Source organism: Mirounga leonina, unplaced genomic scaffold (genome assembly GCF_011800145.1).
Source record: "Mirounga leonina isolate KUSES-001 unplaced genomic scaffold, KU_Mleo_1.0 Mir_118, whole genome shotgun sequence".
NCBI lineage: Eukaryota > Metazoa > Chordata > Mammalia > Carnivora > Phocidae > Mirounga > Mirounga leonina.
In genome coordinates, this window is record NW_023270277.1 from 4,655,685 (window position 1) to 4,681,360 (window position 25,676).

The 25,676-nt window shown below is 50.6% G+C and overlaps 1 protein-coding gene across 2 annotated transcripts in view; it reads left to right on the top strand.

Moving 5' to 3' along the window:
* Positions 1-25,676, top strand: part of LOC118007349 (E3 ubiquitin-protein ligase RNF144A) — a 184,252-nt gene that overhangs the window by 123,494 nt on the left and 35,082 nt on the right. Inside the window, exon 8 of one of the 2 annotated variants that reach the window (XM_035000390.1) lies at positions 8,020-8,187. The exons of the other annotated variant lie outside the window; for it this stretch is intronic. Within the exon in view, the coding sequence (XP_034856281.1) occupies positions 8,020-8,109 (90 nt within the window). The 3' untranslated portion in view covers positions 8,110-8,187. Of the gene's footprint in view, positions 1-8,019; positions 8,188-25,676 lie in introns of those variants that run through there. 2 annotated transcript variants of the gene reach the window in all.

Below are 25,676 nucleotides of genomic sequence, written 5' to 3' on the forward strand. Positions count from 1 at the left end.
GTGTTCCATGATTCATTGTTTGTGGGTAACACCCAGTGCTCCATGCAGAACGCGCCCTCCTCAATACCCATCACCAGGCTAACCCATCCTCCCACCCCCTCCCCTCTAGAACCCTCAGTTTGTTTTTCAGAGTCCATCGTCTCTCATGGTTCGTCTACCCCTCCGATTTCCCCTGCTTCATTCTTCCCCTCCTGCTACCTTCTTCTTCTTCTTTTTTTTTTTTTCTTAACATATATTGCATTATTTGTTTCAGACGTACAGATCTGAGATTCAACAGTCTTGCACAATTCACAGCGCTTACCAGAGCACATACCCTCCCCAGTGTCTATCACCCAGTCACCCCATCCCTCCCACCACACCCCCCCATCCAGCAACCCTCAGTTTGTTTCCTGCAATTAAGAATTCCTCATATCAGTGAGGTCATATGATACATGTCTTTCTCTGATTGACTTATTTTGCTCAGCGTAATACCCTCCAGTTCCGTCCAGGTCGTTGCAAATGGCAAGATCTCATTCCTTTTGATGGCTGCATAATATTCCATTGTATATATATACACCACATCTTCTTTATCCATTCATCTGTAGATGGACATCTTGGCTCTTTCCACAGTTTGGCTATTGTGGACATTGCTGCTATAAACATCGGGGTGCACGTACCCTTTCGGATCCCTACTTTTGTATCTTTGGGGTAAATGCCCAGTAGTAGAAGGCACCTCTTCTTATTTAAAACCCTCAGCAACACTGTGACCTTGGTACTCTCATGTCTACCTTGTCATGGAGCACAGGGGACTTAGAAACGTGAAGCACTCGGCCCAAGGTCATGCACCTCGTCCTAGGGGGACACAGTTGGTTTCCAGAGGCAGCCCTCTGACTCAGTAAACAGTGCCCCCTGTTCATGGTATATCACTTTGGGCTCTTTGGGCTACAGGTATCACATCAAGCTGTATGAAGCACGGAAGAAGAAGGAAGATGGATTCAGGACAAGGAGATAGGCAGATGTGCAGGGGGTCTCCTACTGGGATGGAAAAAGGCCATAGCCCTTATAGCGAACTCAAAATGTTCACCATCCTCTTGCATTGACATCTCTCCCTTCCCGAAGACTGACTTTGTTGGGTTCCCACACATCAGTATCCTGGCAACAACTATTTACATTTATTCTCTTCAAGGAGAATTTAAGTCAGTGTGGGAATCCCTTAGTTCCTAATGCCAATTCCTAGAGAAGAACTCTGATTGGAAGAAATGGATCAAGGCCTTCCTTCGTCAGGCTGAATCGACTGAAACCAGGGGCCTGGACCGATAAAATAAGAGAATGGTTACTCTCATTTGACTGCTGGAGAACTAGGGAGCTAGAGAGGCAGGTTCCTGAAAAGTGGGATGGGGTGAGGGGAATCAGAGATAAAAACAGTAGGTGTACATTCTACATGATGTCTAATTTCTGTGTTCCCTGAGAGCCGGGTAGTTTACCCCACATTTTATTTTATTTTTCTAAAGTAATCTCTACACCCACCCCCAAAATCAAGAGTCTCACAATCCACCGACTGAGTCAGCCAGATGCCCCTACCCCACATTTTAATTATAAGGACCAACAGGTATAAAAAATGCTCAACATCTCTCATCATTGGGAAAATGCAAATCAAAACCACAAGGTGACGTCACCTTACACCTGTCAGGATGGCTATTATAAAAAACAAAACAAAATAAGACAACAAGTATTAGCAAGAACATGGAGAAGGTGGGACCCTTGAGGCCTGTTGGAGGGAATGTAAGACGGTGCAGCCACTGTGGAAAACAGTAGGGAGGTTCCTCGAAGAATTAAAAATAGAACCACCCTATGATCCAGCAATCCCAGTTCTGGATATTTATCCAAAAGAGTTGAGATCAGGATCTCCATGAGCTATCAGTACTCCATTCAGTGTTATTAACACCTCATTGCTGTGCTATTCACAGTAGTCAGGATATGGATACAAAGAAGTGTCCATCCACAGATGAATGGATAAAGAAGATGCAGTATATACACACAATGGTTTATACATACTATTCAGCCTTAAAAATGGCAATCCTGCCACATGTGACACATGACTGACCTTGAGGACATTATGCTAGTTGAAGTAAGCCAGTCACAGAAAAATGAACACTGCGTGATTCCACTTATATGAGGTATGTATAGTAGTCAAATTCCCAGCATTGAAGAGTGGAATAGTGGTTGCCGGATCAAGGGGGAGGAGAAACAGGGGGTTTCTAATTATCAGGCATAAAATTTCAGCCAGGCAAGATGCACAAGCTCTAGAGACCTACTGGCAAACATCCTACTAACAGTCAAGGAAAATGTAATACACGTGTAGAAATTTGTTAAGTGGGTAGATCTCCTGTTAAGTGTTCTTGCCATAATTTTTAAAGAAAGATGAGGAAACTAAACCAGGAAAGTTAAATAATTTGGGTGATGCCAAAGAGAAGCTTGGTAGTGAAAATGATGGTGGGGTCTGATGACTGGCTTTCAGACACCATGGAGGAAAAGAGAATCAAGAGTGGGTTGAGCTTTGGATCCTTCCAGCCTGGAAGATGGCGTTAGCATCAGAAATGACAAACAGGAGGATAAGAAATAAGGGAGATGGTGATGATTTCAAGTGTTGATTTGTTCGTCGAGGTCGAGGCCCTCAAGATTAGAGCGAGGGCATTCCAAAATGGCAGCCTGGGCTGGAGGCTGCCAGTCAGACAAGAGAAGCCAGACTCAGAGTGCCCACAGGCACCTCAGGGCTGGGGGTGTCCTGAGTGTCCCAGCTGCTGGCTGGGACTGGAGGAAGTGACAATGAGAGGGGGTTTAGCTGCAGCTCCTGGGGGGAGCCATCTTGGAGTGGGGACATCATGGCAGACTCCCGCTGGTGAAAGTGAAGTTGGGCGCAGAGACTTTGGAGCGCGAGGGACTTGCAGAGACCTGAGTATCACTGATGAGGACACTGAGGTCACCACGGGCAGGCAATTGGAGGTTAACCGGTGTTTCCCACGCTCCAGCCACCGAGCCGGGTGCTGTTCACATGGTAACGCCTCATCCCATCAGTGACCCTGACAGGTAGTTGTCTCTCCATGTCCCCGCTGAGGAAGCTGGGAGATGAAGAGTGAGCTAATCTGCCCCAGGTCAACAGGGAAAGCAGTCCAGCTCAGTCGGCCCCCACAGCCCATGACTCGTGTGGGGCTGGTCCAGCTGGCTCTGGTGGGGGAGGGGCTACGGGGAACAGTGTTGGACGTGGCCCGGCACCTCGGGATGTGACGGCTGGAGCCCCCTGCCCGCTGCCGGAGCCCGCGCTGCACGGGCCTGCAGGGCTGTCCGTCTCAGCCCCCGGGGGTCCTGGGGCGTGGCGGGGGGGGCGGGGCTGGCCGGTCAGAGCGGGTCGCAAGGTCCTGTCACACTTACAACAATAAATTAGTCTTGTTTGGAAACATGCATGCACGCCAGAGTGCTATCTGGTAGGAATTTTTTCCACCAGGCTTTCCCCCACCCCATCATTCCAGTGATACCTATGTCCCCTCCTGAGTACCTTCTTTCCCTTCATTTCTTTCAAGCGCTCTCTCCCTTCCATCTGTTCCTAAGTGTTTGTCTTCTATCACCTGCTACCTTTCTCTCCCTCTGTATGCCTGTGTCTCTGCCTCTGTCCCCTCTGTCTCTGTCTCTCTCTTTCTCTCTGACTCTTTTGCTTTTATTCTGGTGGCTTAAACCAGACCGTCGCTGTCGGAATCGCTAGCTGTTGTAAACAATCACAACCTGGTCACTGGGCCTGCTTCTCTTCTTCCCAGATTCTGGAGGGACGAGCACAGGGGATTTGCATTCAGGTGGCTGAGTGCTCTCACCGCAGCTTGCACCCAGGAAGCTTCTGGCGAAAGCTCCCCGTCCACACAGTGGTGAAGACACGGTTCTAACTGGTCTGCCTGAAGTTTCTTAACATCCTGGAGATTAACTCCCTGCAGGATTTTGGAATTTGTGCCTTTAATGACAAGAAACAGCTTAGCTCTCTGTATGTCGTCACCAGTTCTTATGCCTGTTCTCAAGATTGTGAGCTGTGCTTTTCCTGTGTCCACGTGGAGGTGCTAGGATTCAGGCACAGCGTGTCTCTGCTGAAATGCGGTGCATGGATGAGAAAGTCCGCAGGGATTTCCAAGTGACATGGCTGTTTCCATAGTAATGGGACTGGATTTGGGGACTCTAGGAGACTTCTAGAAAAGTGGAGCTCTAGAGACCACTGCAGAGACACTAACAGGCAGCTTTTTTCCTTTTGACTGAGGTATGATTGACATATAACATTATGTTAGCTTCTGGTGTGCAGTATGATGATTCGGTATTTGTATATATTGCAAAGTGATCACCACGGTGAGTCTGAAGAGGGAGTTGTTGAATGAAGTTCCCTGTTGGGGGGTGGGGGGAGAACGGTGCCTGTTCTCCAGAGTTGGCTCCTACTAGTGTCTGAGCCTGTGTGGATTGAATTATGTCCCCGAAAAACGATATGTGGAAGTCCTCACCCGTGCTCCCTGTGAATGTGACCTTCTTTGGAAGCAGGGTCCTTGCAGATGTAATCAAGTCAAAATGGGGTCATTCTGGATGAGGGTGGGCTCTGACATAATATGACTAGTGTCTTTATAAAATGAGGAAAATCCGGACACACACACGCGCACGCACACACACAACACTACATGAAGACAGAGGCAGAGGCTGGAGTTATCGCTGTCACAAGCCAGGGGCTACCGCGGGCTGCCAACAACCCCAGAGGCCGGCAGAGGCCAGGAAGGGTTCTATGAGTCTCAGAGGAAGGTGTGCTACTGAGCTCACCCCGTCCTCCTCCCCGGGGAGGTCTGCTCAGCCTTCCAGACCGGCTCCCAGCAGCTCCCCTGGGAAGCCTTTCTCAGCCTCCCACTCTGCCAAGTCGGCCGAGCGCTCACACTGCGGAGAAATCACGCCGTGTTCACACCAGATTGCAGATACGTCTGTCACTATTTGGAAATCGATTGTGAGCCTTGGAGGGCAGGAGCCACCTCATGTTCCCATCTGTGTAAAGACTGACAGGAGGTCAGAACACTGCCCTAAATGCCTGATCCATAGTCACATTTATCATACATTTCTATATATATGAGAATGCTCTGGAAGAGGCAGGAAGACTGTCCTAAGGAATGGGTGACTTTAAATGAACGTGAAGGCCCCGTCCGGGATAACGGTGTGTCTGTGTGAGGTCTGGCACTTCTCCCCTGTGCCAAGCAGAGTCACCCAATGCCTGGCACATCGAACGTGTTAAATAACTGTTGCATCTGTGGATGGAAATGGTGTAATAAGCTGTATTTGCCAAGCACCGAGGCCATGCCAGGCACTGTTCTAAATACTTCCTTTTTTTTTTTTTAGATTTTATTTATTTTTTAGAGAGCGAGCGAGAGAGAAACAGCATGAGAGGGGAGAGGGTCAGAGGGAGAAGCAGGCTCCCCGCTGAGCCGGGAGCCCGATGCGGGGCTCGATCCCAGGACCCTGGGATCATGACCTGAGCCGAAGGCAGACGCTTAACCATCTGAGCCACCCAGGCGCCCTGTTCTAAATACTTCTTATGCATGAACTCATTTAACCCTTACCACGCCTCATGAGCAGGACAACAACACAATCAGAAAGATGCTTGTTCCCACCTGTCGGAGTGGAAAAGTCTCTGAACTGGCCGTCACAGGGTTATGCCACAGTGAATCTGGAAAATTCCTCCAGCTCCTCAAACCCGGGCTGTACTGGGTGTGAGGGCGTGAGGGAAGGTCCCCTTCGAGAGTCAGCTCTTCTGACCCCGTTCTCGGCCCTCAGCCCCTTGAGCCTTACGGAGAGCTTCTGTGCACCTCTCTTGCCGCGGAGCTGACTCTCCTGTGCATTCAGGAGGGCCGACCACAGGCCTGTCCCCCCGATGAACGTGCAGGTTCCTGAGAGCAGCTCTTCACCTCCCTCCCCAGGGCCCATGCCGACTCCTTGCACGGAGAGACTCTCTTCCACGTGGCTGGTTTCCAGGAGCCTGCACCAACATAAACAAAAGCCGGTGAATTCCGTGTCCTGCACGAGAGCCTCCCTCACACCACCCACCTCCGGAGCCTTTCGAGAACTGTATTCATGCCGGGCCTCCCTGCGCACCTGTCGTAACCCCACCCCGCGCCACGCGTCAGGTGTAATCTGAATGTACAATCACAGGAGTTGTGTTACAGTTGACTAGTTGACATGTTAATTTGGAGACATTAAGAGAAATATAAAACTTCATAGCTTTAACCAAATGTTTTATTTTTTAAAAAAGATTTTGTCAGAGAGAGAGCACAAGCAGGGAGGGGGCAGAAGCAGAGGGAGAAGCAGGCTCTCTGCTGAGCAAGGACCCCAGTGTGGGACTCGATCCCAGCACCTGGGATCATGACCTGAGCCGAAGGCAGATGCTTAACCACTGAGCCACCCAGGTGCCCCTAAACAAATGTTTGTAGCCAGTGATTTGTAGCCAGAGCGGTGGTGGTAGCAGTAAGTATTTTCCTAGGCTTTTAAAAAAGTCTGCGCTTTTGAGTTTAAGAATTAAACTTGTTGGGGCACCTGGGTGGCTCGGTTGTTAGGTGTGTGTCATGATCTCGGGGTCCTGGGATCGAGCCCCGTGTCGGGCTCTGTGCTCTGCGAGGAGTCTGCTTCTCCTTCTCCCTCTGTTCCGCCCGTCCCCCCGCCCCGTGCTCACCCACTCTCTCTCTCAAGTAAATAAAATCTTAAAAAAAAAAAACATTTTGAAACTCATCCAGTGTCTCTGCTGGCCTCTGGGTGGTAAGCTCTGTGGACCAGCACAGCTGTGTCTTTTTCACTTCTGAGCCCTCCGAACAGAGCAGAGTGCCTGGAATAAATAAACAGTGCTCTCTGGAGGGAAGGAAGGAATTCCTGTATCTTTAGAATTTCTTGGAATGACATGTGACTGAGTGATCAGAGAATGACAGGGAGGAAGAGGTTAAATCTCGTTAGGCTTTTCCTATAATATAGCTTGATTTTTTTGGAAGGCTAAGTATTGTTTGGTGAAACTTTTATTTCTGTCGCCTACACCTGGATGTGTGTGGTGTGATCCGGTCACAATGGTCGCTGGCCAACCTTCTCAAGGCAACCTCTGTATTGTGCTCATGGATGCCGTGGGCAGCATTTTGCCGCCCTTTGGGCAGGACCCATGGGATGGCTCATCTCTGCTCCATGACGTCCGTGGCCCCAGCTGGGAAGAGTCAAAGGTTGGGAGTCTTGGCGCCGGGGGCCAGAGTCTCGAGGAGGCGTCGTCATTCGCGTGTCATGACTGATGCCGGCTGGGGCCTCGGCTGGTTCCCGGCTGGGAAAAGCCACGCGGTGGTCCCTTGGCTTGGGCCAGTTTGGGCTTCCTCCCAGCACGCTGCTGAGCTCCAGGCAAACAGGGCTGAAGTGATGGCATTTTGGTAACCCAGCCTCAGAAGTCACACGGCAGCTCTTCCACTATGGGCTGGGGCCGAGCCGGTCACAGCGGTTGTCCAGGCTCAAGGGAAGGGGGCACACGGGACAGGGCGTATTATTGAGGTTTGGTGGGTAAGTACCGTCTGTCAAAGAAGGCCCACAGTATGGAATATATTGATTTCCTCCTGTGCTTTGTGACCAAAGAGATTTAACAGCTCTCTGCGTGATTTTGTGTGTGGTGTGAATAAACCAGTCACCACTGTGTCCGATGGGCGTGTAAGTCGTTTCCAAGTTTTCTGGATCCTGTAAACGATGACGCAGGGAGCCCCCACGCCAGTGTCCCCATGTGCCCCTGGGGAGGCTTCACGGCAGTGTGAGCTCAACTATCCCAGCCTTGCCCTGGGCTTGCGGGGGGCAGACGGCCAGCGCGGCTGAGGGGTCGTCGTGTGCGTGAAGAATGTGTCAGTGTGCAATTGCTACACTCTGTGAACGGAACTGCTTGTCATTTTGTATTCAGGTGACACTGTGATTGATTTCTCACTTTACTAGAAATCTTGGTGAATATAGCTCGCCCACACTCTTGTATTATAGATGACCCTGCAGGCACACTGCGGCCCTCGCTGCCTGATTATTTCCTCAAGAGCCTCCTGGAAGGAGAACGAATGGCCCAGAGGCCACTAAAAGCTTCCCAAAGGCCCTGGTGCGTATTGCCAATCTATAGGATGCTGTTTTGACGAGCCAGTGGGGATGAAAGTGAACTCCCTGAAGCCCCATTAACAGGGGTGTACTCAATACTCCTGAATATAATTAGGGAAGATGGGAAGTAACCGACGTAAGCAGTCACCAGCAGAATAACTCCCAGTTGGCCAAAGCCCAGCTGCTGACAGGTACGCCCTGTGGGGTGCAGCCAACCCTCCACGAGCCGACAGGATGCTGTTCCCCAGCTGTCTGCAGCATCACCTGTCCCAAAGCCCACCTGTATGGAGTTTTTGCAGATGAGCAAGTCTCCCATGGCCACGGGCTATGAGGAGGCCCCCTCTGCAGGGGTCCTTGTAGACAGAGGTGGTCTACAGATGGGAGTGATATTTACATAGTATTACTTGGCTTTGAGGAAGCACCTTCCTCCCCAGCAGGTGGAATTTTTGCAGAAGTTAATGCCTTCAGCTTATGAAACATTTACAGAGCATTTCGTGTGTGCTGGGGATAGATATGTCGATCTGGGGAGTGCTTTCTCGGTGGGGAAGCCGGTCTGCAAGACAGAGACAGATTTTGAGCAAAGCTGTGCAATCGGTGGGTTCCGACTGTGGGCGGGGCCGTGCAGACTGATGCGGCGGGTTTCACCTTCCCCCTATGATAAGTAGTCCTGCAGAAAGTACGGTGGCCGCGGCTGGTGGGGGGGCCCACAGGGGCTAATGTTTAAATTGGGTCTTGTAAAATATTTACCCAGAGAGAAAAAAGAACGGGGATGACTGAAGGAGGGTCGGTTAATTTTCACAGGTCCTGTGTACGTTGGGACATGAACGGGGAAATGATGCAGTACTTCTGGGGCGCTCCGTCCAGCTCCTTAGGAACAGGGAGCAGCGAGCGGATCAGATGGGGGGCCCGGGGCAGGCCAGCACGTGTATCCCCAGGCACCGCGGAGGGACTGCCTGCTAAACTGCAGGCAGTTCCTATTCCTGAGCACAGAGCCTGTTTCTCAACAGACCATGTAGTTCTTTTTCTGAATTTCGGCCCCAGAGAGCACTTTTGTTAGAGGCCTCTTGCTGGGGCCAGCACCGAGGCTGTGGGCGTGTGGGGGGAAGCAGGCCGGCGCCCTGCGGTGCTAACGAGCTTACCTCCGGCCCATAGAAACACGTGTCCTCGTATCCACCTAAAAGGAGCAACGAGAACAAAGTTCTTTGACCCGATAATGCTTGAACATCCCAGTTGGATTTGTCCATGTGTGTGATTCGGACCATATGTAGTTGGAGGCAAGAAGATTTAGGTGTTTTATCCAGAACTCATTTCATCATTATCAAAGCCAACTATAACGGAGCATCCCTCTGGAACCACTATCTTTTAAAATTATTAAGATTCACTTTTTTAGAGTCACTTTAGGTTCCTGGCAAAACGGAGAGGAAGGTACAGATTTCCCATATCCTCCCTGCCCCCACTGTCGACATCCCCCACCAGAGTGGGACATTTGTTACAACTGATGAACCTGCATTAACGTATGGTAATCACCCAAAGCCCGTAATTTACATTAGGGTTCAGGGTTGGTGTTGGACCTTTTGTGGGTTTGGGAAAGGGTATAATGACTTGTAGCCATCATTAGAAAATCATACAGAGTGTCTTCACTGCCCTAAAAATCCTCTGTGTTCTGCCTGTTCATCCCTCCCTCCCCCCAAACCCTGGCGACAACCGATCTTTGTACTGTCTCCATAGATTTGCCTTTTCCAGAGTGTCATGTAGTTGGAATCATACCTATGAAGTCTTTTCAGATTGGCTTCTCTCACGTAGTAATATGCACTTAGCTTTCCTCCATGTCTTTTCAGGACTTGATAGCACGAGAACTGACCAATATTCCATTGTCTGGATGTGCTACAGTTTATTTTTCCATTCACCTCCATTCACCTCCTGAAGGACATCTTGTTTGCTTCCAAGTTTTGGCAATTATGAATGAAGCTCCACACACATCCGTGTGCAGGCGTTTGTGCGGACGTGTTTGCAACTCCTTTGGTTAAATACCAAGGACTGCAAGTGCTGGATCGTATAGCAAGAGTATATTTGGTTTTGTCAGAAACCGCCAGACTGTCTTCCAAAGTGACTGCACCCTTTTATGCTCTTCACCAGCCATGAGTGAGAATCCCTGCTTCCCCACATCCTCACCAGCATTAGGTGTCAGTGTTCTGGGTTTTGGCCATTCTAAGAGTTATGTAGTCATGTCTCATTGTTGTTTTAATTTGCATTTCCTTATGACATAGGATGTGGAACATTTTTTCACTGTTGTGTTTAATCCAGAAAGGCCATGAAAATTTGTCTCTAGAGATAGAGTGATATGAATTATTAAGATTACCCTCAAACACGTGTTACCTTTCTCCTCCCTCCCTCCGTCTCTCCCTCCCTCTTTAGACAGAACATTAGTGGGACCCACTCTGCTCTCATTTGCTGGAAGGAAAGGGAAGGGTGTGGCCCGGCACCTGCGAGCGGCCATGGTTGGTGTTAGAATGTGTACATCACCAGCAGCTGTGAGCTCCTCAGAACAGGGACTGTCTTCCCCAACACTGGTTGGATTTGCGTTGTCTTGGCCCCTAATAAAACGCTAGGCTCTGAGTAATCACTAAACCATTTTTTTTTAAGTATGAATAGACGAATCTTGGGATCACTGATAATTTACAGTCACCGGACACAGTGGGACTCAAACTGGAATGCATGTTGGAATTACTTGGACCCTCTTCCAAATGTGGAGCCCCACCTAATGGTTCCTAATTTCTAGAGATGGAACCTGGGAGATAAAACTTGGTCAAGCTCCCCCTGGTGGCCTCGATAAGCAAATGCGTTTGGAAAACTAAAAGCATCCACTTTCAGTTATTCAAAAAATTTCCTAAAATTTCCCAAGCGTGTTAAGTATCCGGCATTTTAAAATATCCAGGGAAATAAATTTCATGGTTCATATTTTGGAGATAAAAGCATATTCTTAGAAAAAGACGTGCTTCTCAGTAGTCCCTGCCCCTTACTTCTTTCCTGTCCGGGCTTAGCCCGCCTTTTAGATCTTAAATACGTTGCAGCCCTAACTGGGGTTAGCTGTTTGGGGCATGAGGTTAGCTAGTCTCCCAACACTGCTGCTCCGTGGGGTGGCCCCACCCTGCACACTGTTGCCTTTGTCTTCCTCCCCTGCCCTCCGTGGGCGTTTCTGTCCCCCGCTCGCCCCACCCCAGCCACCTCTGGGCAGAGTGCTTTTCTCTAGAGACACACCCACGGTGATGAGGGGGCTGGCCGCTTTGGCCCATGCCTCTCCCCAAAGAGTCAGGCTGCCCTGATGCTGCAGGAACAGATTTTTTTTTTTAATTAATTACGTCCTCGATCAGTTCCTATGGAAACTATGGTTGGAGATACGATGGGACCTCCCTTACCTACTGCGAGGGACAGCAGGATGGCCACAGGTTCCAAAACGGGAGAGAATGGGGATTGTGCGGCCACATGTGCTCTACGGGAAATGCTCCTCGGCATGCCTGAGCCCCACTTCCTAGGAACTGGTGATTCTACTGTGTAGGTCACTGTTGCTATGGAAGAAAATGTAGGCCAACTTCCCGGGAAGTAGAAAGCTACAGATCGATGTCAATGACAAAGCTGATGAAAAGGATCACCGTGGTGGAGGAAGGAGAGCCAGGGCGTGAGAAGTGCTACAGCGTTGTGCTCTCCATGCACGCTCAACGTTTTCACTTGTAAATTTTAAACAACTCAGTTTATCAAACCTTGGAATTACAGATGGTCCGAATTCGAAAGACTTTGAAGATCGTGGGCTCAGTCTCCTTGCTTTGCCAGTGAGCCTCTTGAGTCTTAGAAGGAGAAAAGGATTTGCCCCAAGTCACATCTCCCTCTGGTTCCTTCTCGATTCAGTCCCTTTCAATTTAACCTAGACTGATAGTGCAAACCTCCAAGACCTGTGGCTTTTCTTTATAACCTGGTCAGGGGGCTGGAGGTTGATGAGAAGCAGTAGCTGGATGACTGAGTTTCTATTTTGAGGAAATGGACAGGAGGACAGTGTATGGGTCATTTATTTAATGGGCCTGTTTAATTGCCAGCCTTTTAGGATCTGAGATGCTTGGGAGATGAATCGGGGATGACGATACCACAGAGTTTGCTTGGAAGGAGTTCACAGCCTGGGGAAGTGACAGCATCCCGAAGAAGGCGTGCAGCAGACGGGGTGGGAGTAAGTGCCGTGACTGGGGGTTTAGGGGAGCTTCACCGGGGGCGTGCTTTGAGAGAAGACTGGAGGGATGGATACCATCTGGGTGCATGGCATTCAAGGAGGGCAATCCAGTTGGAAGGAACAACAGTAGGAGACGCAGACGCTAGAACACATGCAAGGAAACTGAGGCTGTTTGGTTTGATTGAAGCATTGTGCACTTGCAGGGGAACACTGGGGAGAAGGATGGGGAAGAAGGTTGGGAGAAGGATGGGGAAGAAGGCTGGGGAGGAGGATGGGGAAGAAGGTTGGGAGGAGGATGGGGAAGAAGGCTGGGGAGGAGGATGGGGAAGAAAATTGGAGAAATTCCTCAGTCATAGCACCTGCAGTTTGGCCTTTTGCCAGTGGGCCAGCATTTCCCAAACTGGGTTCCAGGGTACCGTGCTGTTGATTAGGTGTTCTGCAAATGTCACCTTGCACTCTACGCAATAAAAAGGAAGCAGGAGGGTAGGGCAAGTTTGTTGTCAATTCCTGTATTTGGGGAATGGTGGGCTAATGAAGTTATAGTTGCTTCTTTTATATGTAACTCGTCAACTCTCTCCTCTGTTTATTGGCTTTGAGACTCTCCACAAGAGACATAGTATGTGGCCTGTCCTATTAACGTGGATATGGAAATTGCTGGTTCCACCATAATCCGGCGGATGTTGGTGTCCCATTTCAAAGTTTGGGGTAAAAAAGCTGCCTCAGACAATGTTTCAAGGTGCCAACTTTCCAGTGACCTAGGTTGGCATCAGTGTCTAATCAGAGACTCTCAGGGTCATTGTCCCCAAGTAGGTTCAGAAATATCCGAAGGCCCCACTCTGCTCCTTGTTCCTGGGCCAAACTCTGAAGGGCCCTCCTGGGGGCTGTGGAGACTGAGGCCCATGCCCAGGCAGCCTCTGGTCCCCTGGCCGCCCCACTGGAGCTGAGGAGCCCAGACCCGGCCTCCGACCTGCTGCCCGGCATCGTGCTGCCCCAGGGGTGGAACAGGGGTAGGAGGCCAGGGCCCATGGCCGGGAGCAGGGACGACGGCTTGTGCTCTCTGGGGACAGTGGCTAGGAGGCCCCCGAGCTGCCGTTCCCCGGAGAAGCAGCTTCCTGTCTGTGATGGAGGGTGGAGGCGCCAGGTGGGGCTTACACTGCCCGGAAGAGCCACCGGGGAGACTTCTGGCCGAAGCTTTCCTGTTCTTAAGTTGCGGGACTGAAGTGTGCATGTGTGCATGTATGGTGTGAGTGAGAGTCCAGATACAGGCAGGTTTTCAGTATGGCTCCTAACGGTAGGAAAGGGGTCAGTTTGCACGTGAGGTCGCTGCAGGGACGACGGGGCATTTGAGCAGCATTGGGCCAACGGCCGGGCCGATTGACCCGGGCTGCATGGAGGGACCCGTTACCGTGGGTCCTGGTCAGGCCCGACCACTCTGCGTGTGGCTTGCCCTCCCCGAGGCCTGGCCCTGCTCAGCCTGCACCCCGAGACAGACAGAGCCTCCGCCCTCACGCTAGCTCCAGGCCTCGCCTCTGTTCAGAGAGAACTCAGTGGCCTCCTCCCTGAGGTCATCCCGGCTTCTCTCCGGCCTGAGCTGCCCAGCTCCCAGCCCTCTGGCCTCCTCCCCTCCTTCCCCTCCCGCATCAGCCCCTTGGCACTGAAGAAAGATTTGGTATCTGTCCTCTGGCCTTTCTTCTGCTTCCAGATGTGGTGTTTCTCTTGCGTTCTGACTTCTGCTCCCGCCACACAGGGGCTCCGGGGTGCAGCCCTGGGAGGTGGGCCGCACACTGATGAGCTTGCCGTGGGCGAGGGTCTGACAAGGGCCACGGGAGGGACAGGATTGGCCTGGAATCGGGGGGACTGACCCTGGGCCGGAGGTGGGGAAGCCCTGGAGGCTGCCTGCCTCCCTTTCTGCTCCTGCCTCCCGGGGAGTAGGATGTGTTCAGTTTCTGAAGCTGATTATAAACTCCCCACTTTTGACCTTTATCAGACTTTTTTATTGTTCTCACAGAACTTTCTAGTCCAGAGGGAGAGCGAGCCCTGTAACTTTTGGTCAATGCTGGGAAGTCAGACAGCTTGGCAGTTCCCATTTTTAAAGACCCGAGTGCAGCTCGATCCGGATTCTGGGCGAGGCCCTGGCCGCACAAGTGAGGGAGGGATGTGATTCGTGAGGGAGATTCCAGGGAAGTTTCCTCGATGAGTTCATTTAAGGTAGAAGCTGAGACCAGCCTTGCCGCCCCCAGTCGCGGGAGACTTGGAGAAGAATTGCAGGTCGTTGCCAGAAGCCTGGAAGCAGGAGCAGCGGGGAGCCCTAGCAGGTGGTGGAGGGGAGTCTTCCTGACGCACCCATTTCTCGTCGGTTAATTAACTTCCCCAGGTGCTTGAGCTGAGTGAAGTGTGTGTGTGTGAATACACATGCATGTCTGCGCTCTGGTAGACCCCAGCGCAGGGTCTGGGTTGGCGTGGAGAGAAACCCAAAATGAATCTGAAGAGGAGGGACCACTGAGGCTGAGAGAAGTTTGCAAGAGGAGAATCTGGGGAGAGCTTGGAGCTCTCAGTCTTGGACTTGGAGCTGTGACTCAGCACTGGACTCAGAGGCTCCGATTGGCTTCTGGTCTGTGCATCCGCCATCCTAACGGAGGACGGCTGAGAAGAGTCCCGCGCCGATGCAGCGGCCTGAAATAAGGGGTGCTGGTCACTGGGAGACGTGCACTCTTTTTGGATATAGCTAGGACCAAGTGAATAAGCGATAAGAGCAGGTGTTGATGGCAACTCCCGAATCTCTGGGCACCTGGGGAATGGTGGTGCCTCTCTGCCTGGCACAGGGAACTCAGGAGACTGAGAGGGTTTGAACGGAGCAGGAAGCTAGTGAGTTAGATGCATGGAGTCCTCACTGCCGCCGAACATCAGGTGGACAGGTGACCAGTCGGCGATTAGGTCCTCGCCCTCAGAAGGGACTCTGGGGTTGGCAGAATAGACTTAGCGATAGATTTATGCTTGGCGCCCCGTCTGAAGGTTTTCCCATGCAAAAGCACTTTTGTTTCAAGGTTAGACTTGTTGCCAGGAGACAGGAGTATTCGGTGGGGCAAATAGGAGGAAGACTTGATTGGCGAGGAAATCCTGGCAGGGGGGAGGACAGGGCTCTGCTCCAGGACAGGAGGTGAGAAGAGAAGCTGTAACTCGGGGGACACCCTTAGGGCTGCTGGGGACGGTGGCAGAGCCTCATGCTGCCTCGGTGACTCCGGGGGCAGCCGTGCTCACCAAGGTTCAGAAGAAGGGCTCGCCGAGGTCCACAGGGCAGAACCTTAAGGGAGGGGCAGGTCACAGGACCTTCATCATCACTCTACTGTAAGGATCGCGCTGAAAACCCTCTCAATCCTTAGCCGAAGGGGAGCAGAGCTGGACCCTGGTGGAAGGACCAGGATTTTCTTTACAAGTATTGAGTGGACAGATAGGAGCTCAGCAGACACTGGTCAGAAGCCTCTGATGTTTATATACTGCACTCCTTGTTCTAAGGGAGAAATCAGACAGTCCTGCTGGTACCCTGTAAGTTAGAGGGACGGATGCAGGAAGGGGCATGTACCAGGCGTGGAGCTGGAGAAAGTCGTGCCAAGCTGGGAGAGGCAGGGAGCAGGAGAGGTAGCTTTGCACTGAACCTGGGGAGAGGTGGGTGGCTTCGCAGAAGGAGCTTGGCTGGGGGAGCCGCTCTGGGAGCGGAGCTGAGGGTCTGTTCTTGATGCCCTCCCGGTGAAAGTTGCTCCCATATGAAATGGGACCACTAGAGGGTTTTAAATTGGGAAGTGACAGTTAGCCATAGGCTTTAGGAAGACTCTGTGGCCACTGGATTGGAGGGGAGGAGCCTGAGATCTGTGAGGTTTGCTGGGGAGTTGAGGTTATTAAGGGCTGTGGGTACAGGGCTGCCGGGAGCTGCCTGCCGGCATGCAGTGACGAGAGACTGCCAGCAGGTGGCGCTCGAGGACTTCATTGCTCCAGTTTCTGGCGGGGCATGTGCTTTTTGGTCTGTTCTTTTTTAATTTTTTTTTATTTTTTTCTTATTTCGGTGTTTTTGTTTTGCGTGTTAGTGGTGGATTTTTGTGTCTGCCTCCTGCCCTTCCACCCTGTACCCACCCAGCTTCCTTTCAACCTCTATCAGGATACTTTCTGACCAACCCCCCCACCCCTTCCTCCTAATCAGAAACACTTAATATTCTTTTTCTCAAAGATTTGTTAGAAATTCCCTGTTAAAAACGAGTGGGCTTGGTGCTCCTTTATAGGAAGGGGGTTCATTCCCTGACCCGGTCTGTACTGTGTTCCTGGGTCGACACACAAGGCCAGGGCAGGACGTGGGGGTCTGCGGGAGCGCGTGTTCTCTTCCAGGTGCTGCTGGAAGCTCAGCACAGCATGTTCCTGCCTCCTTTGACTTCCCGATCGTTCTGCCGTTCCTCCTGCTAATAATCATTTTTACTGTTATTGTTGCTCTTTAATGTGTAAAAACCAACTCTTGTATTTATCAATCAGTTCTACTGCTCCCTGTCCCCAAGTAAACACTTTCTGTCCTCATCTTTTTAAATTCTCTTGTTCTGCTTTCCTGAAATTTTTTTCTAATATTTTTCTTAATGTCTTGAGTGTTGTGATTAAATAATGCATTTCCATCCACGCTTGCTCACTGACATATATACTTATGACAGAGACGTTCCCTCTGAATGCTGTGGATTCTGGCCCTTCCTGCTTCTATCGTCGTCATGACGAGGCGGTTTGCCTTTCCGTATTGAGGTTTTGATTTACTCTTTGACCAAAGTGTTGTTAAATACAAGTTTCTTAAATTTCCCGGTGGAAAGTTTTTATCATGGGTTTGATGTTCCCATTTTGTGTTTTCATTTCTCAGTTTTCCTCCTTGTGTGGAGCATTTCTGTTCCTTTGGTGCTTAGTGACGTTTTCTTGTGGCCAAATAAAAGGTCAGTTTTTAAGGATTGTTACGTGGACGCTTGAAAAAGTTTGCATACCTTCTGTTTCTATGACATACAGTTGGACAAACGTCGAGCATATCCACCTTGTTGATTATGTACTTCGGCCTGGTATACTGGGATGTATTTTGTCTACTTTTATGTCTTAGAAAACAAGAGACATGTATGAAAAATGCCGCCACGGGAGGGTTCCCACGTGTGTGCGTGCCGACTTTGGTTCTTGCCTCAAATGTTGACTCCAAGGTATTTGGAGCATAAACCTTCATTTTGTTCTGGCTTCAGTTCAAGCCCTGGCTGTCACCGAGGGAGAGTCTGGCCTTGATGGAGTCACTTTACTTAGCTGAGCTGTTCCCGTCTGGAAAATGGGATGATGCTTCAGACATTGTAGAATCCGGCCGAATTTCGGGAGAAAGCCTGGAAAGCGCCAGTCCGGAGCAGATGCCAGACTGTGGTTTTCACTGATGCGTCGTCCTTCTCGGCGCGGCCCTCGGCTGGCGAGCCCGATGGTTAGCGCTCGTGGGCAGGTGCCCTGTCTCCTCGTTTTCTAACGACTTCTCGACCTCTCTGGAAGTTATTTCGGTGGGCGGTTCCATCACAGACACTAGTCATGTTGCCCAGACTACCGTCATCATTCTGCCCCTCTCGCCGTGGCCGCCCGGGAGCCACCACCGTTCCTGTTCCGACTTCCACGGTGGCCACTGCGGAAGCTCTGCTGGCCGTCCTTGCTGCCACTGGGACTGTTGCCTTCGAGGACAGCCGCATCCCCCGGTGTCACTACTGTGTCCGTGGCCGGCTGCAGCCGCCGTTAGTGAGTCGTGATGATTTACGGGATCCTGGAGCTGCCTCGATTCTTTCGTGCAGGTTTCCAGGGAGTGGGGCTGAACACCAGAGTGAGACTTCTCTTACAAAAAGGAATCGTGTGCGGTTTTCATTAGGGCTTCAGGCTCTAAGTCACGGACAAGCCTGTTATTTCCCAGGGAAATAGCTCGTAGAGTCTTCTGAGCCTTCCACGGTGCTTCTGTCACCACTCGGGGGGCCACCGATGTCATCAGGAGCGGGTATGGGCCTCCCGTCCTGGCTGGACCCTTGCCTCCGGGGCCGCTGCGGCCCCGTTGTGCCCTCTCTGAGCTTCTGCGCCCAGCTACATGCAGCCCTGCAGGCAAAGGTGAGCAGAACAGTGAATGCGCGTCGTCAATGCTCAGCGGATGTGACTGTAGCAAAGAACGTCGTGTCTCTCCTGCAGAGAACACGGCTATGAAACGGAGTGGCCGTGTGCGCGCGTTTGCGGTGCTGACGAGAGCCTGCCAGAACCTTAGGAATCTGGAGGAGGAACGGGAGAGGTGGGCAGCTTTGATGTGGGTGCAGACACACGTGTGCACGCGCACGGACCCCACACAGGACGCGAAGGCTGTGACGCCGAGTGGCAGGGCAGCAGCGAGCGTGCCGGGCGTGGGCTTCTGTACGGGCGGGCGGGAGAGGCTGAGCACTCCCACGGACACGAGAGCGGACCTGCAGCCTGGGCCCGGGCACAGGTGCCTCGCCTGGATCGGGAGTCCAGCGGGTGAGTCGTGCTCACCGCCGCGATGAGTCCAGTCAAGGGAAGTGAAGTGAGGCAGCGAGTTGCCGAGAGGCCAGGTGGATTTGCCCAGGTTGCCAGGCGTAGAGGGAGGTGGCCTCCGGTGGAGTGGGGGGCAAGGTGAGCTGAGAGCTGACAGGCAGCTGAAAGGCGGTGGGTGGGAGAACCAACTGGAGAGTTTCTGGGCTTGGATGTGTTTTGCTAAAACCCCGTTTCCATCAGGAGCCCGAGCATTTTGCCGAGCTGGGGGGTTGCTGACTCGTGGTCAGTCTGGACAGAGGCTAGGAAGGGGAAGGAGACTTCCCGCTGTGTGTCTGGCGGGGGGCAAACTGCTGGGGAGCCTTCTTGGGCGGGGGGGAGGACTGGGCTGTCCTGTTGCCCTGTGCAGAGGGAGAAGTCTCCACCGTGGCTTGGACAGTGTGGGCTCCGGTGCCCCAGCCGGGGCGGCTCTGGGTAACTGACCCAGAAGGCAAGCACCGGCACGAGAGAGGGTCCCCCGCGAACTGAGATCCCTGCAAAGGGGTCCGATGAGGGGCGCTGACAGATAGGGGATACTTTATCATGGCTTTTGTGATCGTTGGCCATTTAAAAATCTTTCCTAGGGCTTGCCTGCTTTAAAAAACATTATTTCTACAACACAACCATTACAAATGGGTTTTTTAGGTACCATAATGTTTGATCATTAAATTCTACAGATGAGGGAAGAGACCTTTGAGATAAATAATTTGCCCGGATTTATGCAGCTCGTGAGGTGTGGGACTGGTGGAGTGTCCTAAATTCATCCAGGCGCTCAGAGGTCAGCAAGGGGTTGGCTCTTTTTTGAAGGTCCTTTCTGGCAGTGTGTTTATTCAAATGCTACCTGCAGGAGGCCTCTGGTGCTGTGTGGGTGTGCGTTTGTGATGTTTACCTGAGCGTGCATCGGATTCGATGTAAGCCAACTCAGGGTCCGTTCCCACCGAGCTTAACCAAACACCCAGCGAGGACGTTTGGCTGAGGCAGGGCCGGGTTCTGTTGTATGATGATGCATAATTCCCTTTCATTAAGCTCTGGAAACATCTGTTTCTCTTCAGCCTGTTTAAAGGTTTTTGCTTTATTAGATATTGGTTAATGATCACAAAGTCATTTGCCATTAAAAACAGGTGCTCCTCCCTGCACTTAACGCTGGTGTCTGGAGAATGACTGAGTCCCTGCACAAAGTGTGGGTGTCGCCGGAACTCAAGCCCCAAGCCCCAAGGCAGCAGGGCATCCCACTGAGACCCCCTGAGCTTGAGCTATCTTACTACCCCTGGTCCTGCTGGCTCGGGACCTCATTACCGTGTCCTTGGGTGGGGGCTCTTCCCAGCCCTGTGATGCCCCGTTTAGATACAGAAAAGCTCATGCACCCTGGAGTTAGTCTGGTGTACCCGCACGGTCGCTCTGACCTTCCTTATGAAAACACAGTTGACTGCCCAGACTGCTCACCCTTGGACGCCAAGAAACAGAGAGAACTTCCATCGTGCATGCCTGATTCTCCAGGAGCAGTGAGCCCGACTTTACTTGAGCAAGGTGACAGGAGACGTGCAGCTAAACTGCAGCCACCACCACCACCGCCCAGCTCTTGGGCTGCAGAGTATGATTTTGTTCTAATACGTGTAATGCTGCCCCAGCAATCCTCAGCCGTCGGCTCTGCTGGCTGCTTATTGGCCTCTTCATGTTGGAGTCAACGTCAGAGAGTTTAGAGTAAGTACGGGGCAGAAGTGTAAGAAGTCATGATTCTTTGTGTGTCATTTCAGTTCTGTACCTGTCTAATGGGCTCCTACTATGTGTAGAGTATCCCGAGGAACACAGTGATGGCTGAGATATAATCCTTCCTTTTGACAAGTTTAAAAAACATATTTTAATCACCTAATGAAAAATTCAGTTTGTATCTGCATGACTTTAAGTCACGAGTTCTCCCTACCCAGTAGCGATCATCGGCAGAAAGTTCAGTTTGGTTCCGTCGTGTGTCCAGAAGCAAACGGATGGAATATGGTGCAGCTTCCCCTTCAGCGGCTCTTCACCTTGATCGTGCATTTGAAGCTGGGAGCTTGCAAGCACAGCAACGCCAAGGTCGTATCCCAGAGAGTTAAGTCAGAATCCCTAGGGCTGAGACGTCGGCAGCATTATTGGCTTTCAGCTCTTGATCATATCAACGTGTAGTACTATTGAGAACCACTGGTACACCTGGGCTTAGAGAAAACAACAGGTGTGTTATATTAGAGAAACCAATTTTACTCCCTTCTGAAACAGCCAAGTTATTTTTCAATACCTCGGTTTGGCTACAGAGTGTTATTTTTGCATCTTCAACATTCAGCAGTTAAAAAAAAAAATTCTTTGAACTTGAGGGATACAGAGCCCTCAACAACATTCGGTTTTGCAAATCCACTCACCACCTATTCTGTAAGGATCGGCAGGGGCTTCCTTAGTGAGAGTCGTCATGCCGGACCGGTACGTAAGAAGTCATCATCGAGTGCGCAGGAGAAACAATGAAGCCAGTGACTCCCATCCAGTGTCAGTGAAGGGAACCCCATTTTATAGCAATGACCCAAATGAAGATAGTGTCCGTCCCAACCCGGTCATATTTGTGCAGATCCCCAGCCTCGGACGATGATACCTGCTTAGGGCGAGACCACCCGAAGGCCAGCTCTGCTCTTGCCCCTTGAACGTCACAGAACCACTTGCATTACGTGGGCTTTGAGACATGTTTCACAGCCCCTTCTGTTTGAAATTTCATGCACCTGGCCCAATGCCACGCTCTTCTGCATTTATATGAAAGCCCATAGCTCTGGGTTCTCGGTTACTATAAATGTATTTCACCAATCAGAAAATGTTGGGTTTGTTAGTTATTTTTCCCTTCCCGGCTATCAGCCTTTTTCCTGGTGCTGCTTTGGGTGAAGAGACTCCTCTTCCATTGCCGACACTAGAGAACTCCAGCAACCACGCTGCAAAGGGAGAGGGTTGGTGCAAGGTACTGACCGAAGCCCGGGTGGAATGAGTCAGGCAAGGAGAACTGGGCTCTAGAACCACCGAGCGGTCACACTGCCGGTGTGTGGGTGGGGGCTTTCCTGCATCCGCTGACTCGAGCTCTAGCTAGCCGATGCATAGCAACCTTGGAGGACTTTCTCCCACTGAAATATACCACTAATCCTTGCTTCCTCCTCGCGCTCCGTTTCTACCTCCCCCAATCCAGATATTTGAGAGATAATTTTCAAGCCTCGGGGTCTGCAAAACTCCTTTGTATGTCAAACATTTAAGTGTGTTTATTTACCCCAGTGAGTTCATCTCTTTCTTGGACATTCTCTTGATGAACAGGTGACCCGGGTGGATCTTCAATCATGACTCCTGCCCACAGGTCCATACCAGGGACTCTCACTTATGCTGTATATTGGGCACATCATTATTTTGGGGAGTTACATTCAAATTAAGAATTTACCTAGAGAATAAGGGTATTTATTGAGAGACTGGGTTCTACTTTCTGCTCTCCCTCAACGTTATTGGGTGAACTTGGGCAGGCTGTTTGGAATCTCAAGGTCCTTGATTTGCTCCCATGTAAATGAGAGGTTGGGGTTCTGTCCCAGTCCTGACTTGAGTTTTTGGTGTGAGACCATAAAAAAAACCATCTCAGTCTCAATTACGACAACGGAAACACTGACAATTAGATGGCTTATCCGGAAGTCTTGTAAGGAAGTTCTAGATCATTCCAGAGCCTTTTAAAAAAAAAAAAAAACAGCCCCCCACCACCAACAAGGAGCGTCTCTTGACCATGTCAATCTGGGCATGACACTCAACGCTTCTTAACCTTTTATGCCCCAAATATGCTGTGGTGATTCAGTGTAGAAATCTGTCACGAGTGCTGTTCAGTGGGTGCACAGTTTACGTGACTGCTGTATTCCTGCCTTTTTCAGCCCCCGAGGATGGGAAGCTCCAAGGCTGGATATTCCTAACGGCCTCTGCACACAGTGCTGTCTTCCGTGTCCAGCCCGTGCGCTCCTGACACTTGCAGGTGACAGATACTTGCACTAGGTTAGTAGCTAAGGTACGTCGCTAGGTGTGTGTTGACTTTAAGAAAGAAAGAAAAAAAAAGAAGCAGAGCAGTTGGGCTTTTTCTCTTTAGCTTTTTTGGCTGGCTGCTTCCTGCTTCATAAATCTGGGGTGGGAGGCAGGGGAGTCAGCGAGCTGCTCCCCGCGTCCCCAGCCTGTGGGAGGGGGTCAGCGGCAGCACCTCTCTGGCCAGCTGCTGGGGCCATCTGCAGCTGGGGCTGGCTCCGTGATCTATGGCCACAGTCCTGCACTGGGGGCCTTTATTGCTGCTTCATGGCAGCTGGTGTGAATGGGAGTGGAAAAATAAACCCTTTTCTTCCCCAGCATCAGGAGAAAATGCTCCCAAAGATACACACACACACACACACACACACACACACACCCCTCAGCTTTTCCACACTGGTGGTAATTCTCAGGCCTGTGGTGGTGGTTTTTACTTTTGAAGATCTGTCTTTTTGCTCGGGAGCAGACTGAACCCCCAGTGAGAGATCAAGGTTGTTGGCATCCAAGTTTCCAGCCTCCAAGGGAGTTAGGAGGAAAAACCCAGGAAAAAGGATTGGTCTTGAATTAAGAGGAAAAACACGTTCATTTCCGTTCCCATTGGATTTTAATTTCAAAACACATGCTTTAAAATGACAGACTGCAAACAGCTATTTTGCCAGCCAGTGGAAACTCCGTGTTTTATTGGACTAGCTTGGTAACGCAGGGGACCAAATATGGACCGTGGGTCCGAATGCCTTCTACTTGGCTCCTGTGCCCAGACCCAGCACACAGCAGCCCCCCTTAATCTTGTCCAAATGCCCCTTTGTTAAAATGGACCTTTACTCCTCTCTGCAAGTACGATGCTTCCGTTAGATAGCACAGGATTCTGACAGGAGCTGAGAGAAAGAACATGCATGCATTTATTTTCTTTCAGTTGGCAAGTATTTCTAAGAGGTACCAATAAATCCAAGCACTCTTAGTCTTTGGTTAAGACAAACCTGAAGCCCTGAAGGGGCTCAGAGCCCAGGAGAGGGAAACAGAGCTAAGTGCAATAGAGTGCTGGGTGTCAGGACGAGTGTTTTTGGAGGGCCCTGTGGGGTGCGAGGGAGGCGGTTGCCAGGCCTGCCACTGGGGAGAGGTGTCAGCAAAGGAGTGGGAGCGTGGGGGGAAGGTAGGGTGTACTTGGAACTGCCAATTCATTACAGCCCAGAGTAAACGCTATTATCTCCAGGAAGCCCTTTCTGTCATTTGGATTTTTCCTTCCTCTGGGCTCCAATATTTTGGTTTCTAAAACTTGTTTTTACTAGTTCTGAATGGATATCTACTTTCTATCCCTAGACATCTTGGGGGCAAGGATGGGATGTGATTCAGCCTGCTCTTATACTTGGCAGGGTAGATAAATAGCACATGTTTCTTCTTTGCCTGAATGAAGAACTGGGCAGGAATTAGCCTCACTCAAGTTCGTGCTAAGATCTGTGTGCCTTTGGCCTCTGTTCTGAGCCAGGGCCTGGCTGGCTCAGGACCAATGTGGACAGATCGGACATGGGGGCTGAGTTCATCACCTGCCACGCATCCTCAGGAATGCTGGCCACCCGATGAAGTTAGTATTTGCAAAGGTCCTTTATCCTAATGCTATGAAGTGGGGAAGGTGAGCATTAATGGGAAGAGTGTGCTAACAGGAATCAAGAGGACAAGTTCTGCCTGGGCTAAAGCTTTGGTTTCTTCATCTTTATTTTTTAATTTTATTTTACTTTTTTTAGAGAGAGAGAAAGAGAGAGAGAGTGAACAGGTGGGGAGGGGCAGAGGGAGACAGAATCTCAAGTGGAGTTCCCACTGAGCCTAGAGTCCCACACAGGGCTCGATCTCACAACAACGAGATCATGACCTGAGCCGAAATCAAGAGTCGGAAGCTTAACTGACTGAGCCACCCAGGCGCCCTTGGTTTCCTCATCTTTGATTGGCATTCGTGAACTATATTTTAATAGTGAGGAATTAACGACATAATTACATAATCACACAATTACTGTCATATAGAAAACCGGATTAGGACTCACATAAAGACATTTATAGAAGGGGAGCCCATGCATTGCATTTCTTTTTAAAATCACAGTAACAAGTGTGTATGGTTTAGAAAAATCAGAGTAATAACAGCTTAGGGAAAACCTGTAGACTCCACGATGCTCTTCCTTAGCGCCCCGTCCCAAGTCAGCTACTTCAAACTCAAATTCTTCTGATTTATAACTTCAGATTTCTAATAATATATATTTATTCTATTTTTTAAAAATTAAAAACATTCTCTATTGACTTATACTATGGAAGATGAGAGTTCATAGAGCACACCGCATGTTCACCACACATATATTTTATTAAAAATTGATTTTTTTCTATGCACCCATTAATAGTTCTTTCTGAAAGGACATTTAGAGTCCCAGTCAATATCACCCAATACTTAGGATATATCTTGGTTCCACTGTGTTACTGCTGTTGAGACATCCTTCTGTGACCTCCTGTCCTCAGGCTCTAACACGGATGGTTCCACAGTGAGTCTCTGGTTCAGCTGTCACCCTGGAACTTGCCTTCACCAGCTTCCTGGAAAACCACTTTTTACCACACCGAATTTGGCTTGCCTTCTTTCTAAACTTCATGACTTTCCCTTTTGTTGGAAAGTTCCTCCTTCATTTGTTGGAGCATATCCTCCAGTAGCTTTCTGAGAAAAATGTGCGTAAGAGGTTAATCTGGTGGGACACTGCATGTCAGA